Raw genomic sequence first — 12295 nt, 5'->3', positions numbered from 1 at the left:
CAACTGTTCGCATCGCATCGCATCCCATAATAGTATGAAGCCGGTCGCAGCGGTTTCCTGTCTCCTGCCTGTGCAGGCATGGAAGAGAAAGACAGCAATACCGTTCTAAATGGCTCGTTTTACTTTAAAAAAACTCCCAAATGGCACAGTGGACAAGTCAACAGTAGTTTGCACCTTGTGTAAAACGGAATTAAAATATCACCGAAGTACATCGAGTTTGAGCTATCACCTAAAAGCTAAGCATACCGGAGCAGCTAGCGTCGCCATAGCCTCAACGCGAGACTCGTCATCACTCATTCTTCCTTCAGAGTCTCGGATGCGCGGGTCCACTAACCACTGGGAGGTCGGCTCCAATGGCTTCACGCGATATACACGTTATCAATATACACAGTTTCCAATACCGAGCCATTATTCACATGGAAGTGCCAAAGTTTTTAGCTCAGTCACAGTCTTCTTCGGCTGTATCATTTTGGGTTTCGACTGCTCTACAGCGCCACCACCGGAAGTATCGGTTCTGGAGCGTGTACTGCACTGTTTACAATTGTGCATTTATTTTCTATTCAAGATATATTTTGTAGACATTGTTACCTCCTGTCTACATTGCACTTCTATTGAATTGAAAATAAATCTAAAATTCAAGATCACAAAGTACATTTAGTTGCATTCATTTGATTCCCAATCACGACACACTGGTAAGAATTATTAATATCTAATTAAAAATGCTTTGAAATGCTAAATAATGGCATTTTAAACATGCGATACAAAGATGCAATTAATCGCCATTAAGAAACTTTATCGTTTGACAGCCCTAATATACATATACACTAGGACTGTGGCGATTCACTTATCTCCCGATTCGATACTATCACGATTCTTGGGTGCCGATTCGATTTATATTGCGATTCTTAAGTATTGCGATTCTACGATTATTGCGATTCGATATTACGATTTATTGCGATTTTTGTTTATTTTTTTCTTTTCTTTTTTCAGTTTGTTTGCTTTTTTACACTAGATTAGAACATGGGAAAAGTTGAATCATACACTAGAGACTGTATATTATATATCATGAGTAGGGCTGGGCGATATAGTTAAAAACAGGGGCGGACTAGGATCATAATTCAGGCCGGGCATTAGATACCAAGCAGGCCAGGCCGATATGGGCCGACGCGCGTGAAATTTGGGCCGTTTGAAGCCCAATTTGGGCCGTTTGAAGCCAGATTTGGGCCGTTTGAAGTCCAATTTTACAATGAGATGCACCCACTTTAACCCTGAAGTGTAATTATTAGGGATGTCCCGATCACCTTTTTTTGCCTCCAAGTCCGAGTCCGAGTCATATGATTTTGAGTATCTGCCGATACCGTGTCCCGATCCGATATTTCTGCAATGCATTGCAGAAATAGTTGCGACAACAAGTTGGGACAACTTGGATGCTTTTTTTTCCTTTCTTTTAAGTGTTTAAGTGTTTTTATTTTAACCAACCAATATGACATCTTTGTACGGCTCTTTTATCACAACCACAACTCAGTTAGTGCAGCATTGGTTTTAAACCAAGTAAACAAAATAAAATCTCTTTACAGCTTATCAATGGTGCAGCACAAAATAACAAAATAAAAAATATGACACAGACTGTTTTTTTCACTACAAACTCGCCATGTTGAAATCTAGCAATTTAAGGTGAAAGGTTGTTTTGTGAAAAAGGTTCCACCCCCCCATTAGTACACAAAGAAGAGGACTATCCATTCCACATAAAATGGAGTCATTTTAGAATCAGTAAATAGGTATATTTTGTAAGATAAAAACTGACTCTGAGAGAGAAATTACTGTCTTAGGCTATCTCTGGACACGGCTGGTATTCATTTGCATGCGGCGTTTCACGGCTGTCTGCTTTTGTTTCGAGTTTCGGCCAATGAGCCACATCAGAATGAAGCATGCTTGCTAGATGGGGGCGGGGTGCAAAGCTCTGTTTACAAGTGAGACAACATGGAGAGTCACTGAGGACAGTCAGTGTGGATTAAAACGATTGAAACTTTATCTGGGAGACGAGTGCAGTCCGGCCACTTCTTCTGACAACATGGAGGACAGATTTTATTCACAAGACAGACGGAACGCGGACAACAAAAAGATACATGTTCGTTATGGGAACTTTACTGATGATGCAGGCAGTGCAGAACACTTCTGGCTTTTCTTCCTAGTCTGACTCCTAGGTGAGTTTAATCATGATCCCTAACTAACGTTACGTCTTGTTTCTGTTTTAGCCACTGTGCGACCATCTAGTTATGATTGGACATGTGTTTTTGTATGTTTTATCGCGTTCTGATGTGTGGCTAGTCGAACACTAAACAAAGAGTATGGAAGGAAAGAAGCGACAATTCACAAGAGAACCGTGGCCATTGTGGCGCCGCAGACAACAGGACAATAGCACAGAGAGGTTTGTTGCGCCCCAAAATGGCCGATCTCTTGTGCGCTGTTGCACTGGATTAGTTGTCGCTTCTTATCAATGCTCACTCCCCACTACTAAAGTTAAAACTGCGTGTGTTGCTGCGCAAGAGGGCTCGTGTTTACGATGAATATGACAAATTGCAATGATAAAATAAATGACAGGTGGTTTCATTCCAAATGGATGACTGAAATGTGAGAATTGCCATATTTGTTTTGTGACGTTTTTATACATAAAAATCCGATCTCTTCCCCCCGATTCCGGATCAGTTGAAAATCACGTGATCGGCCCCGATTTCCGATCACGTGATCGGATCGGGACAACCCTAGTAATTATTAGGGCTGTCACTTTTAATTCGAAATTCGAATGCAACTTCGAATGTGGGGGGAAGGGTTCGTTTTCGAAATGTAATTTGAATATTCGAATTATTATATATTAAAAAAAAATATTTTTTTTTTCATGTTATTCATTGATAATCCAACAGAGGGCGCTCCGCTCTAACAGCTTGACCTATGCGGACCACCTGTCTTGTCTTGACTTGACATGACATGACAGGCTGTTTGATCCGTTTGATGCGGTTTGATGAGAGAGACAAGACAAAATGGAGGCGGACGAAGATGCAGCAGAGGAAGAAAGCCAGGAGCGGACAATCACAACACCTACTCATTTGAGGAGCAGTGTGTGGAAACATTTTGGATTTTACACCGTAGATGGCAAAACAAACAAAGATAAGGCTGTGTGTCGACTTTGTAAAAGACAGTTTATTTACATGAGCACGACATCAAATCTGCGGGGACACCTGCAAGGGAGTCACCCGAAACAGGCAGCAGAACTACTCTTACAAAGTGGAGATGGATCTGCAAGTGTGGAACCGGTGCAACCCCGTCTCACTGCCTACTACCCGTCTTCAGGGGTGTTGGCAGAAGGTCGTAAAAAGGCGATCACAGAGAAGATTGCAAAGTTCATATGCAAAGACATGCGGCCAGTTAGTGTTGTTGAGGGAGCAGGTTTTCGGGGACTCGTGGAGGAACTTGAGCCTCGGTATAAAATCCCGTGTCGTGCCACAATCACAAAGTGCATAGTGAAACTGTACGACACTACACGGGAAAATGTGAAGACCATACTCAAGGACATAAAAACACTCTCTCTTACTACAGATGGGTGGACGTCGCTGGCCACACATAGTTATGTGACCGTCACAGCTCACTGGATTTCAGACAAGTGGGAAGCTGAAAATTGTGTTCTCTCTACTAAGGAGTTGAAAGGAAGCCACGATGCAGACCATGTTGCCGACTGCATCAGCAGCACACTGGATCACTTTGGCATCTCTGATGAAGTGGTTGTAGCTGTTACCGCAGACAATGCTGCGAACTACATCAACGCCATACACAACTTGGGGTTCATCCATGTACCCTGTATGGCCCACACGCTAAACCTGGCCGTGCGCAAGGGACTTCAAGTGAGAGCAGTTGATACAGTGCTTTCCAGACTAAAGCAAACTGCAGCTCATTTTGGAAGGTCTCCAGCACACGCATGCCTGCTAGGAGAAAAGCAGGAACAATTTCAATGTCCCAAAAACAAACTAATAAATGACTGTGTCACCAGATGGAATACCACCTATGACATGATATGTCGTGCGTCTGAACAGCAATTACCAGTGGCAGCCATCATTTTTGAAAAGAAGTTGTCTCATCTGGAACTCAGCTCAACTGAGTGGACTGTGGTTGATCAACTCAAAGATATACTGCATCCTTTTAAAACCGCAACTAAGGCCCTCTCCACAGAGTCCTATCCCACCGCATCTGCTGTCCTCCCTCTCCAGCACGTGATGCTATCTGAGCTGAAGACTGTTGACCCATCACACAAACCAGCTATCAAAGAAGTTAGAAGTGAGTAGCTATTTGACTTTTATTTCTTATCATTTTTAATTATTATTACATGTATAAGTCAATGCCTTATTACATTACAACAATGCGTATTTTCCAAGACGAATAAAATACTGATAGCCTATCTCAAAATGAACAAGATTAGAAACATCGTTTGCTAAAAAAAAAAGAAAAAAGGCTGTGATATAGAGCTAAATTTATTTCATTATTATTTTCACAGGCAAGATGTCGGAAAATCTGCAACCACGCTACAAAGAGACGACCAGCGAGTGGATGCTTCTCAATAAAGCGTCTTTCCTGGACCCCCGGTTCTCGCGCTTAGTCCATCTTTCACCTGGAAAGAGAAATGTAGTCGGTAATAGTATATTACGAGAGCTGAGCGAAATTGAGGGAGAGGAAGATGAAGACGATTCTCCACCTCAAGCAGCAGGGGGGAGAAACAAAGATGCCCTGGGTGCGATGGGAAGCCTATTTGGGGACTTGTACACATCGGGCGAGGCCGAGGGTGACTCCCGGCAGGAGGACGATGAGCAAGGGGAACGCGGGGTGCAGGTGGAGATGCGATCGTTCAAGAAGGAGCCTCCTCTCGATGCAGACCGAAACCCACTTATTTGGTGGAGAGATAGAGAGTGCAACTCGCAAAGCTGGCACGTAAATACCTGTGCGTGCCTGGAACGTCTGTCCGCTCTGAGCGGGTGTTCTCGACGGCAGGTAATATCGTAAATAAAAAGAGAGCCGCACTCGATCCCGAAAATGTCGACAGACTTGTGTTTGTAACAAATAATATGAAATAAATCGGCTACTTTTGGGTAAGCACGAAATGGAGCTGGAGTGATGCTAAAAAATGTCAAACAAAACAAGGAAAGAATTATATCTATATTACTTCAAAGCCCTTTGTGTTGTGTGTTTTATAGCACATTGATTGATACTTTAGAGCCTACTTGAAGTGTTGGAAAGAACATAGGCCTACTCATCAGATAAACATAGCAGCTAAAAAGGTTATTGCTGGAAGAATGTTACAAATGTTGTATTAAACGAAAATAATAAATTGAAGTATGTTCGTTGTATTAACGAAAATAAATACATTGAAGTAGGCTATGTTGTGTTAACGAAAATAACGAAACGAATAGGCTACATTGAAGTATGTTGTATTAACGAAAATAACGAAACGAATACATTGAAGTATGTTGTATTAACAAAAATAACGAAAAGAATAAATTGAAGTATGTTGTATTAACGAAAATAAATACATTGAAGTATGTTCTGTTAACGGAAAAAATAAAATGAAGTGTGGAAATAATGTCATGGCATTCCTGTTTTCACTCCACTTACTTAAACAACCGTAAATAAACACCGTTTCCACCGTGCTTTTCACTGATTGGTCACAGATACTGTACACGTCATTGTCTCCGACACTATTTTGGTTAGTATGGGTCTACTAGTTAAGATGTACCTTACGTCTCCGTGGTGCAACCAAACAAAGACACAACTTTAGTGTCAAACTAACTAGTTTGAACGTAGCAGTTAGTGTGGACTTTACACCCTAACTTAAGACAGAACTTACGTTCAGCTGGTGCAACAGGCTGCTGGACTGGGGGGGGAAAAAAAAAAAAAAAAAAAATTTTTTTTTTTTTTTTTAATTAACCAAAAAACTTCGAATATATTCGAACGAATATCGGGCAATTAATATTCGTTCGAATTTTATTTTGGGGAAAAAGTGACAGCCCTAGTAATTATTACTTCAGACTAACTAATAAAGTAATAAAACCACTAGTAAACCAGTAGGCGGCATCTGGCCTGCTGTTCAGTGAGTGGCCTGACTGCAAGCACCCAGTCGATTATCGATTCTGGAATAAAAGATCGATCCAAAAAATTGTGACATTAAAAATCGCGATACTTAGGTGAATCGATTTTTTCCCCCACCCCTAATATACACACATACACACACACACACACACACACACACACGCGCACAACACAATATTGCTTATTATCAATAAACCGGCCAACAGATATCAAAGTTGATGAGCCTTATGGAAAGAGCCTGACTCAAACTGGTTAAAAGTGATTATCGGCGGCATTTTGAGCCTGCTGAACACTTAGTTAGCAAAAGTAGCTAATGGGTTAACAGCTAGCTAACAGCAGAGGGTATTTACTGTACATACTGCATTTACTGTCTATCATGAGTAAGACATCAGACCACTATAATGTCTGACGTCGCCAACCTGTTTTACCAACAGCTTATTTGTAGGACTTTGAGCACAAAATAAGGTTATTTGTCACTGAATACACTGGCGAACAGTGTGCCTAATCAACAAACCAGGGCAGCACCCAGCAACACATGAAATATCTTTCAAATGACTAAATACACTGGGGGAGGGGGGGGGGGGGCTTTGAGCTCCAGAGAGAAGGGCCTCAGACTGAGACCCCAGGCTGGAGAGCTTGAAGACCACTTTTTGTTTATTTTGTGAGACGTGCAACACTGACTGCCATATATGACCGTCCAACAGACTGTGAGAGGTGAGGGGTCCCTCCTCCTACATGCTGGATTCTGACTCTGTAAGAGGTGAGGGGTCCCTCCTACATGCTGGATTCTGACTCTGTAAGAGGTGAGGGGTCCCTCCTCCTACATGCTGGATTCTGACTCTGTAAGAGGTGAGGGGTCCCTCCTACATGCTGGATTCTGACTCTGTAAGAGGTGAGGGGTCCCTCCTCCTACATGCTGGATTCTGACTCTGTAAGAGGTGAGGGGTCCCTCCTACATGCTGGATTCTGACTCTGTAAGAGGTGAGGGGTTCCTCCTACATGCTGGATTCTGACTCTGTAAGAGGTGAGGGGTCCCTCCTCCTACATGCTGGATTCTGACTCTGTAAGAGGTGAGGGGTTCCTCCTACATGCTGGATTCTGACTCTGTAAGAGGTGAGGGGTTCCTCCTACATGCTGGATTCTGACTCTGTAAGAGGTGAGGGGTGGGGATGGGGCCGATCCGATCCAATATCGGTATCGGGTGCCGATATGGCACTAATTCACGGATCGGATCGGAATTGAAAAAAAAAAAAAAAAAAAAAATTGCAATTCCAGCACACAGCTGGCCGTAATTTGTGTAATAATGTATAATAGTATCCTTCTTTGCCTTGTATATTTTCTTAATTTTGTCTGCTTTTTGCAAGGTATATTTTAAAAAAAAACTTTAATTGGCCAAATCTTTGCCTATACTGTATATTCAAGAAAAATATTGGTATCGGCATAATATCGGTATCGGCAGATATCCAAATTCAGGTATCGGAATCGGATCGGAAGTGAAAAAAGTGGATCGGTGCATCCCTAGTGAGGGGTCCCTCCTACATGCTGGATTCTGACTCTGTAAGAGGTGAGGGGTCCCTCCTACATGCTGGATTCTGAGTCTGACCTGCTGTCAACAAAATATGCTCCAGGCAACTCTGGTACAATAGCACTACCAGAGAATAGCTACACCAGGTCTGATTAGGGCTTGGTATCGAGTTTCGATACTTACTTGGCACCGAAATGAAAGCATCGATACTAAGGGGTATCGAAGCCTCCCTTGTCAATCGATACCAATTTTCGATACTAAAACAAAACAGCGTCATTGAGCCTATAAGCATGCAACATGCTTGCACACCACGCTCTAATACGGCTGGTGATTGGCTGTCATGTAGAAGCATGCAGGAAAAGTTACGCCCACTTTAGCCGGTGTGTGTTTGTTGTGAGCAGCATTGTTGTGAGGCAGGCAGCGTGCGGTGCGGAGACAGAAGTGGAACTAGCAAGCTAGTCTAACAAGCTATAGTCCTATCCTGGAGTACCATATGGCCAAGATGATGAAAAGCAGGGAAAGAAACAGAAACAACAAGGACTGGTTTCCACAGACAAGAGAAATAATCGAGAGGTGGGTCAGCTTACCGCAAGTTGTTGTTGATGTTAGCGGTTATCAGAGCCCTCAGTCTGACAGTCTGGCTGTGAGTTGTAGCTAGCATTAGATCGTTTAATTAATTGGCGCCCTAACGTTATGCGCAAGCGGGCGTTGTGTATTTTAAGCAACTCGTTAACAAACGCTGATGTCATGATAGTTTGTTGAATATAAATGGGATTCACTTTGTGCCATTAAGGCTATATTGATAGGCTAGTCAATGCTCAACTATTGTCTTCCATGCATGAAGTGGAGCTGTCTCGTCAGTTTGGACAAGAATAGCGTTCTGTTGCATCAGTGAGCATTAAACACTGATTTGCAACTCTCCGTTTTGCACTGAAAACTATTGCACTGATTTATTTGTTTTACATTTCTTTCCTTTGTAGTACTCCAATATTTTTTTGTAGGGACGGCAATAAGTTTAGACAACTTAAAGTTATGTTAAATACAGTAGGTTTTATTTTTTTCTGCTGTAAAACTTGAAAAAAAAAAACCTCAAGATTTGTATCATAATTGTCAATGTGTAATGCAGTTTTATTTTTGCTCAAATGGATTTTTCTAAAAATTGGTATTGAAAAAAAGTATCGTTCAGGAACCGGTATCGAAATCAAAGTATCGAAACAGTATCGATATCGAAAAATTTTGAACATACCCAGCCCTAGGTCTGATTCCATTTTATTACATGAGTTTGTCTCCTAGTGAGGGCAAACCAAATGTTGAAAAGTATGGCAAAATCTGGCAAAATATAAAGTGTGTGTTTAAATAATGCCAGCTTGTTAGCTTGCTAACTATATCTGATCAGCTATCTGCCTTGTTAGACAACTAGCTGACGTATCTAATAGATATTTCACATTAACATTTGTTGCTTTGCTAAATTAGTTGGCTAACTATTTTGCAAGCTAACAAAGACAAAAAACAACAACAACACCAACAACTGTATGTTCAGGTTCACTCAGCTGACTTCTCAAGCTACAACTCAGCCACAGCACAACAAGGCTTTTCAGGTCTGACTCTATTTCAGGCCCGGTTATATATTTAGACATGATTTCCGTGCAGTCACTTCTCTAAACTCCCCTGACCTCCACGATGGTGTAAGAAAGCAGGAAATGGTTTGGCTGCAGAAAAGAGGAAGTGAACTAAAAAGACGTGTGATGCAACTGCAAAGCCTGTAACACTGTGTGCGTTGCAGGTTTGCACACCTTCTTAAGCATCAAATTCAACTTTTCACGGAAATCCCAGGGCCAAAATCCATCAAATTCAAGGAGCCAACACGGCATAGTTTGAGACAGGGATCAAGGTTTAATTACCGTAAATTCCGGACTATAAGCCGCACCTTTTTTCCCGTTTTTTGGCCTTTTTTGGCCCCTGCGGCTTATATAACGGTGCGGCTTATCTATGGATTTTTTCCAAAAAAAAAAAAAAAAAAAAAAAATCTCTCTTTTTTAGCACTCTTTCTAACTATAAATCCTATATAACTATAATAAGTTTTAATTTCCTCTCTTGCCCTCTTTTCACCACACTGTATGACACTGTATGACACTGTGTGCACTGTAAAAAACAACACAGGTGGTGTTGTGTTATGTTGTTTTGTTGAAATGTTAATAAATGGGAGCTTCCTCAAACAGCCATCTCTTTCCCGACAATCCCCTCTGTGCATGAACCCTTACATATGGTAATTAAACATTAAAAAAAAAAAAAAAAAAAAAAAACATTAAAACACCCGCGGCTTATAGTCCGGTGCGGCTTATATAAGAAAAAAATAGTCAACTTTGCAGGTGCGGCTTATACACCGGTGCGGCTTATAGTCCGGAATTTACGGTACTGTTACAACACTGAGACTTTTTACAATGAGAACTGGCAGCTTTAAAGAGGCTCACAGACGACTGCTACAAAGAGAGAGAGAGGCTTGAATGTGTTGCTGAGACACTTCTCAACGGTGCTGTGATACATGGCAAGTTAAACAAAAATCTCTATTTCTATTCTTGCACGTGTCTATTTATGTTTATTTTCCAAAACTTTCAAGGCCTTGATTATATTCTCCCAAATTCACAAACTTCCAAGGATTTCAAGCAGCGCGTGTAAGGTTACTCACCCACAGACTGCTCTGTCTGGGAGGTGAGGTTTCGGGCGCAGACGGCGATGGAGGGACCGCAGGCGGTGGCCGGTGAAGAGTCACACAGCTTCAGAGTGTACATCACGTTGTTGTCCTGGTCGAACGCCTCCCATTTATAACTGCAACACAACACATTAGGCACAATGACAGGGCTGAAGCAAAAGTCTCCTTCGGTGCAGGTCTGAAGCCAGACTCCCACTTCTTTCAGTGTCTGGGACTTGATTTTGCTCTTATGACATCACTGATGATGTGACAACTGCTTTTATGAAAATTGATGACATCACAACCATGTGTGAATGTGTGTCTGTCTCGTGTGTGTGTGTGTGTGTGTGTGTGTGTGTGTGTGTGTGTGTGTGTGTGTGTGTGATGTCACAATGCCTCTGACATCACTGATGAAATGATGTCACAATTTATGACATCACTGATGACATAATCACTGGAACTTACAGAGCCCAGTTGTTTTTTGTCCCCGATGACAGGTTACCATACCAAGCAATCATAGAAAAATTAACAGATTCAAATAAATGACATGTAAAACAACGACATCATCCTCCCAACATGGAACTTCCTAAGGAAGTAGGCTACATAAGTTGCTGTCCTTTCTTTCACAACGCATCCAAATTTCCATCAAATTTCAGGTCATCATTATCAATGACTGGTCCAATATATTTATAATCAGCTCCAAAATTAACTTTTTTGTCCACCAGCCAAATGGCTAGTGGCTGGTGAGTGAAGCAAATCTACCAGCAACTTGCGACCAGCATGTGGCTGGTGGCTGGTGCTAATGTTGGTCACTTTATAATGTTCTACAAATTCAATGCCAACCTCTTTGATGAACTGGTCTTACCAGTTGACAGCTGGATGCTTTTACTTTTTTCTGACGTGTCAATATTTGAATAGCATTAGGTGGAGAGCCTGGAAAACACTGTCGTTAGCCAACAGGCCTGTCCGTGCCACGATGATCCATTCAAAAACAAGTCAATTATGTACACTTCATCGGCAAACATACACAACACAACACAACTCATAATATAAACAAGACCGTTTTGACAATAAACCCGCCAAGCCGAACTTATTCCAGGAAAATGTGGACTTTTTGAGTTGTTTTGCTGCTCATGTTCCCCAGGCTCCGTCCATCACAATATATCATAGTGGCGATATCAAGCAGAAGCCGTTTTAAACGTTGAGCTTTGATGCTTGGTGGATCATTTCTATGCCAGAAGATAATGAGTGGTGAAAGGTCGACAGTCATCAGACAGGCAGTATCTAATAACGTTAGCAGCTAGGCACGTCTGGCGAGAAGCAAACCAAACATCAGTCTGTCATTCGGCCGAAATTGGGTGATTTGTGAATGCAGCTTGGCGTGACATTAATTAATAAAGGCGTGGATTCGAGCGTGTTTGTGCTGTCTGCAGGCCACAACACAACACAACACAACACAGGAGAGGAGAGTTTGTGCTGTCTGATCTGTCTGGAGCTGCAGTGTAGTGTTGGTTTACCTGCAGAGGTCCTGGTACCACGGGGCAGGGCTGCCTGTGTCGGCCCGGGCCAGCAGCAGGAGACATGATGCCAAACACAGCAGGAACGCCACGACGAGCCTCCGCGGAGCCCAGCGGGCAGCTTGGTTAGCTTGGTATAGAAGTAGCATGTTGTTGTCGGTGTACCTGATGAACTACTAGGACGACATGGTACAGCAGCTAGTCTAATGATACAGCAGTCTCTCCAGTCTGCCAGCCTCCAACAGCAGGCAGGCAGGAAATGATGACTAGCTGCATCACGTGACATCACATCACATGACCCGATGAGTGAGTCATTCAGGTGCTGTGGGAAAAACTGTCACACCGACTTGACATTTAGAGTGCTAAAGTCACACCCTATTCCGCGTTCAGCATTACGAACCAAGGGATTTCACCCACCCGCCGTTCATTTTTTTC

At 42.4% G+C, this 12295-nt stretch overlaps 1 protein-coding gene across 1 annotated transcript in view; it reads right to left on the bottom strand.

Moving 5' to 3' along the window:
• Window positions 1-12009, bottom strand: part of igf2r (insulin-like growth factor 2 receptor) — a gene marked incomplete at its 5' end in the record, with an annotated part of 144593 nt that extends 132584 nt beyond the window's left edge. The window contains 2 exons of the mRNA XM_083642893.1: window positions 10341-10480; window positions 11861-12009. Of these exons, the coding sequence (XP_083499019.1) occupies window positions 10341-10480; window positions 11861-12009 (289 nt within the window). The remainder of the gene's footprint in view (window positions 1-10340; window positions 10481-11860) is intronic.
• Between the last annotated feature and the right edge of the window lie 286 nt (window positions 12010-12295).

Source organism: Poromitra crassiceps (genome assembly GCF_964638095.1).
Source record: "Poromitra crassiceps genome assembly, chromosome: 9".
NCBI lineage: Eukaryota > Metazoa > Chordata > Actinopteri > Beryciformes > Melamphaidae > Poromitra > Poromitra crassiceps.
The sequence above is the reverse complement of the archived record's forward strand: the minus strand, read 5'-3'. Positions and strand labels throughout refer to the sequence as shown.